The sequence below is a fragment of the Morone saxatilis genome, unplaced genomic scaffold, assembly GCF_004916995.1.
Source record: "Morone saxatilis isolate NCDOM2014 unplaced genomic scaffold, NCSU_SB_2.0 Contig1, whole genome shotgun sequence".
In the NCBI taxonomy this organism is placed as follows: Eukaryota; Metazoa; Chordata; class Actinopteri; family Moronidae; genus Morone; species Morone saxatilis.
In genome coordinates this window covers 9,525,438-9,531,671 of record NW_023339651.1, presented here as the reverse complement: position 1 = coordinate 9,531,671, position 6,234 = coordinate 9,525,438, and the positions used below count along the sequence as shown (strand labels likewise).

Genomic DNA, 6,234 nt, shown 5'->3' with positions numbered 1-6,234 from the left:
TAAACATTGCAAACAGTAAACAGCACAAATGGAGTGGAGTGCAAGTGGAAGTAAACAAAATGTACAGTGCAGATTAGTAAGATAATAATCACTTTAAGTTGTAACTTGTAGTTTCAAAACCACACATATATTTTGTTTTTAAAATGTAAGTGTGGGTGGGTTATTCAATCTACTGATTTATGCTGTTAGGAAGAATATTTTGCTCTGTTACTCCAGCAGAAAAAGTGTGGCACAATCTTGTAATGCACTGTATTCCCAATGAATACACCTCATGCACGCTTTCTATACAGTTTGGGACACACACTGTCATTTTCTTTATTGCAAGTGTTTGCTAAACTATGTTAAAGTTTTCCTGTAACCTTTGTTTACATACTACTCGATTTTTGCCTTTCTCTGTAGTAGGGGGTGGTGAGGGTTGGGGATGGATATAATGCCTATTATTCTTAGCTTTATTTCTTATTCTTACACTCATTTTACTTGTCATGTCTAATCTGTTTTGTTCTATGTTGTATGTGAAAAATGCAATAAATATATTCTTCAAAGAAACTCTAAATGCCAGGGACAAATGGAAAATTGGGTTAATTTCCAGCTAAAACATTACTCCTGAAAAAGTTTCAAGTTTAAGTAAAAGTGGTAATACCTGAGTCTAAAAATACTCAGTTACAATCATACAAATCTTAATTTTAAAGCGCAGATGTATTAAATAAGTCTGGAAAAGAAAACATTCATTTTGTTCGAATGGTTGGCAGGGGAGTGGTATATGTGTGATTCATTTAAGACATACTAGGAGCATGTTGACCCTGCTCTTAAAACATGAAAGCAAAGGGAGAATTCTGAAAATATCTCCAATTAAGGAGCAGTATAGGGCATGTGTTCAAACTTAACAGGAGTTTAGAGGAACCTAATATGATGCAGAAGCTGTTTGATTTACTGAACATAACGCATAAAATGATTCATAGATCAGTGAGAAAACAATAAGCAATAGGAGCTTCCAACCTGCTACCAGTGCCCCTTTAAAACAGGCAGAACAAGTAGGGGAATGGCTGTACTGACCCAACGTGCATGACAAGAATAGGTGGATGACGTCTGGGTGTGACTGAAACTTAATTTAAGTTTTTCATCTTTAATAGGGCAAGTAGTTCACTTTCAATTTGTCTACTGGTCAGATATGAAAATTTTACCAGCTTTTGGTGCACATTTTACTGTCAGAAGGTTAACTGATGCGCTCATTCTTCGAAAGGAGCCACCTGAATTTGAACAGTAGGACAGAATAATTTTAAATATGAATGTGTATGTATGCTGATTTTGACAATCTAAGAGCAAAGAGGATGATAAACATTGGCACTCTGCTATATAGAGGTTAGAATATACAGTACAGTAAATATAGATAGATGTTGGAAATGTAGGCTATTGGCACTTTTATTACATGTTATGGGAATGCTCCGTGGTTCTTCCTTTAGGAAAGGAAGCGCTGGTGAAACTTGGATAGAAACTTTAAGTGTTTCTGATTAAAAACACTTTTACCACAGGGTGTCACCAAAGCAAAATTTTGATTAATACTGTCAGGTTTCATCACTGCAGCAAGATTTGTTTGCAAAAACTGGAAGAAAAACACCAGAACTAAATAGGTTAAACCTGTGTCTGAAACAGCTTCCTTTGAATATTCACTAGTTAGGATGAACAATACAAAAAGTCTGGGAATATTTCTTCCTGTACATTAAGGGCTTATTGCATCCAAGGTTATTAGAAAATCAAAGGCTAATGTAATAATATGGGAACAGCTGTAATTGACCGTTTTATTTTAGTGTATTGTTTAGTTTAGTTTTAAATATCTATTTTAATAAAAACCTAAATGACAGAGCTATACATTATACATTATTGGATCATATAATAATAATTATGGAGGAGCTAATTTACTTTACAGTATACTATGTTATGCATCATTATGCATCATGTTTCTGTATGTAAAATCTTAATCTGAAAACTAATAACCATGGCTGTCAAACAAATGCAGAGGATGAAAAAGCAGATTTTCCTCTGAAATGTACTGAAGTAGGATAAAATGGAAAATACTCTGAATCTAGAAAAAGATTAGATCAAGTTAATCCAAAAAGAAATTTAAGTGAAAAGTCCAGCATTACAGTAAAAGACGAGCCTTTATTTTTGTAATAAGAAAAGCATGTCTTGTGAATACTGTGACAAGTCTTAAAAATGATACATAGATCAGTGACACAACTATTAACAACAGGAGCTTCCAACCTGCTATCAGTGCCCCTTTTAAAACAGGCGGAACAAGTCGGGGAAGGGCTGTACTGACCCAACGTGCATGACAAGACTAGGTGGGTGACAGCTAGGTGTGATTGATGCATGAATGGAAATGTAAGTCTTTATATTTGACAGGATGATGAATTCACTTGCAATTTTGTTTACTGGCCAGATATATATAAAAAAAGATTTTCATATGAAAGAGCACAAAAAAAACCAACAAAAAAAAAAAAAAAACTGTTGCCTTTTGCAAATAGGATGTGCTTGCTCTGCAGGTTTTGATGTCGGTTTTACTCGAAGAAGGTTCATGGATCTGCTCATTCTTGTAAGGCACCACTTGAATTTGAATGGGACAGTTAGGACAGATGTGTGGTTGGTGCTTTCAACAGAAGAAAATCTTTAGGTGTACAGTATGTATGCTGATTTTGGCCTCACAATCCGAGAGCGAAGAGGATGGAAACATTTACAAATCAGTCTCTTAAAAAATTGAGGATGACAAGGAACACTGGCACTGTGCTGTATACAGGTTATAATGTACAGTACAATAAATATAAATAGACCGCGGGAAGAATGAAGAAGAAAAATTTATGGACAAAAAACGATTTACATTCAAGTCAAATATACAATGCAGCATGAAGAAAAGGAGAGGAAACAAAAACCCTGCAGGTCGATTCTATATTTGGCAAGTGAGCCAATAAAACCTGGACACACACCCTCAAGGGACGAGCGTTGTCCTTAACAGGCTGTCCTGAGGTCAGTTTTGACATTGAACTTACAGTACAATGCCTCTTGCTTTATAGACATGCTATCCCAGGAGAATCTTAAAAACGTATACCATGTTATGTCTTCTAAAACTAATCCACCATGATGCTTACACTTCCAATTTATTTCTTACTACTGATCACCTTTACGAAGGTTGAGGCAGTTTTACAAGATTAGATTTCATTTAATATTTTGATTTTGGCAATAGGGACATGACTCCAATCAGCTGATCCAAACTTTTAAAAAACAAACAAAATAAATCTTAAACACCTGTTTATTGTTAACTCATACCTAAAGCCTCTGAATTATCCTTCCCATGCTTTGTTAGCATCAACGCAAGGAGTAAATTTAGGAGTGAACGCAAAAACCTCTTTAAAAAGAAAAGTGAGGAGGTTTTTGCAAGACACTCAGGAGAATGAGCATTGGGAGGTGTCTGTGAGTCCAACTTCATTTTGTCCACTGCAGGGCTGCATTTTCCCACATGCTCCTCCACTTTAGCCAAATTGGAAAAAGAAATTTCCAGGTGCGGATTCTAGAAACAAAGAAGAAAAAAAGAAGTTAGTTAAGAGGATGCACTTACTCTGATCAATTATTTCGCGCTTCAGTAAGGTTGAGGATGTCGAAAGTGGAAAAGAAAAACACACCTGGACTGGAATCGAAACTGTATCCTCCACCATGGCCGCCAAAGAAAGCTCTGAAGATGTTGTTTGCGTCAAAATCTAGAGAGAACGTAAAGGCAAATATAGCGGGATCAGCTTCACCTTCAGGAAGGGTGTAAAAATAAATGACGTCATTTGGTAAACTAAACATATAATGGAGGTGAACTGAGCCGTTTTACATACTGTACGCACATTCTACAACTTTCAAAACCCAGGTGTTGTGTACATACACACTGTATTGACAACAGAGAGAAACAGGTCGCCTTACTATTGTAGGAAAATCACAGACGTTACTAATAACATTAGATGGATCTGTCCTATTCAAGGGGGCCAGTAAGCCATTCACAACACCAGGGCCTCAATTTAAACAGTTAAACAGAATTCAGCCTGACTAATTTCACTGTTTACGCCTGTGATCTTCCTGTTATAGTACATATAGACTTCCTGTCTGCTGTAAAAACGTCTATTCAGCCATCAATTACCTTAGTCATTCTGCTTTTAGTTGACTTTCACCATGTTTTGACATGTTTTCCTTTAAGATAAGTAGTGTGAAAAGGGGACGGGAGCACAGATTTGTTCTCCATCATCCGACTCATGTCCAGGTTGAATGTAAATCTAGCCAGAGCAAAGAATAAACTAAGCACATACCTCTCCCATCACAGCAGCCATCATCATCCAGGTCGTGTCCGTTGTCATAGCGGACCTTCTTCTTTGGGTCGGAGAGCACAGTGAAGGCCTCCCCCACCTCCTTGAATTTCTTTTCCTCTTCCTTTTGCACCTCTGGAGTTGCTGCGCTGTGGCGATCTGCAAGACAACGACACAATACAACAGAGATAAGATAAACAAATATAATCAACGTCAGTATCTTGCATGCCTGTGTAAACACCTGGACGGCTACCTGGGTGGTGCATAAGGGCTCGTTTGCGATATGCCTTTTTGATCTCATCCTCGGTGGCGTTCTTGCCGACTCCCAGCACCTTGTAGTAATCTTTCCTCTTGCTCTTCTTTAGCTCCAGCTGTGCCGTCTTCAGCAAGTGCTTGTGATCTAGAGGGATAAGATTACAAATTGAAGTCATGTGAGTGCATGAAAACCTGACCAGTTAGTATATATGGTTAGTAAAAAAAAACAAAAACAACAGCTTACCTGATGTTTTTTCTGTCTGGTAAACTTTTTCATAGTCCCGTACGGCCTCCTCATACTGTTCTGTGTTCATGTAACTACGGGTTCACACAAAGTCACTCAAACACTGGACAATGCCGAACAACAAAAACACACAAATGAGGAGTAAAATTCTCATATTGACTGTATAGCATACCACTGAGCTCTTCTTAAGTAGGCCTTGATGTAAGTGTCGTCTAGTTTTATTGCATTGGTGCAGTCATCAATGGCCTCGTTGAGTTTCTTCAGCTGTTGAGGAGGAGGAAGGTAATTACAGTGGACTGATTGGAGACACAGAGCTGGAAGAGCCCGAGCCAATAATAAAGCCAAAATTTGCCAAATGAACACCCAAACATGGGTTTATTTGTTGCCTTTACCTTTGCTCCTGCTGTGGCTCTGTTGCAGTAGAGTTTAGCGTTGGTCTTGATGTTGTTGGGGTCTATCGTCAGAGCCTCTGTGTACAGCTGGTAGGCAGCTTCATAGTTGTTGTTCTTGAACGCCTGGTTGCCCTCCTCTTTCTTGGCTTTCAAGTTTTTGGCATTCTGATTTTGGAAGAAAACAAGTCCTCATGTTTCTTTTAAAACATTTACTCAGACTTGCAGTGAAATTTATTGGGTGCAAAACGTCTAATAGGATTTACGTTCTATGAAAACAAAAGTAGATTTTTTTTAATGTACTTGAAATGAACATTTGAAGAGTGAGAACAGTTCTTTGTTCTTGTTGTGTTAACAGTAGCGACGGTATGAAACACTGAACCGTCTCTCTTTGTAACTACATCTGGGCTGTTCTTACACCAAGGTGTAAAACCCCCACCATCATCAGTAAGTGTAGCCTTTGTAATTGCAAATGTGTTGCACTGCACCCAAACATAAAAGCCCAACTTTACAATGGCAGAATTAGTCGTGCAATTACAGTCATTATGCTGCTTTTAGTTTTAAAATAAAATTATAGATGGAAGAGGACAAAATGACAATCTTACCCTGCAGGCTAGCCGGGCCTTTTCATGGTCCGGTGCCATACGTAGAGCCTGAACAAAGAACTGGACAGCTTTGTCGATGCAGTCCTCATAGTAGAGACACAGACCTCGAACGTAAAGAGCGTCTGCGTTCGTGGAATCCATTCGCAGGATATCACTGTAAAATAAATGTTTGTAAATGAAACATCTGCCGTTATAACCTCAACAGCACCCTTTTTATTGTCAAACTCATGAAGCAGGTCCGGTTCTCGTTTAAAATCTTAAGGGAATCAGAGAAGCTAGAACTATAAAATTGCATCATTGCAACAAAACGGGGCTTGAAATGTTTTTTCCCCCTCACTGTCTAATTTCAACTGTCGCAGAACAAACTGATCAATAAAAGCGTCACAGCAAACTGCAGCGCAAATGCAAAC

The 6,234-nt window shown here is 38.1% G+C and overlaps 1 protein-coding gene across 1 annotated transcript in view; it reads right to left on the bottom strand.

The window, feature by feature from the left end:
• Positions 1-2,137: 2,137 nt before the first annotated feature.
• The window catches only part of LOC118329129 (dnaJ homolog subfamily C member 7-like), an 8,681-nt gene continuing 4,584 nt past the window's right edge, over positions 2,138-6,234 (bottom strand). The window contains exons 7-14 of the mRNA XM_035663111.1: positions 5,825-5,978; positions 5,223-5,387; positions 5,003-5,094; positions 4,831-4,904; positions 4,585-4,731; positions 4,335-4,490; positions 3,672-3,746; positions 2,138-3,559 (exon numbers count right to left, since the gene is read on the bottom strand). Of these exons, the coding sequence (XP_035519004.1) occupies positions 3,522-3,559; positions 3,672-3,746; positions 4,335-4,490; positions 4,585-4,731; positions 4,831-4,904; positions 5,003-5,094; positions 5,223-5,387; positions 5,825-5,978 (901 nt within the window). The 3' untranslated portion in view covers positions 2,138-3,521. The remainder of the gene's footprint in view (positions 3,560-3,671; positions 3,747-4,334; positions 4,491-4,584; positions 4,732-4,830; positions 4,905-5,002; positions 5,095-5,222; positions 5,388-5,824; positions 5,979-6,234) is intronic.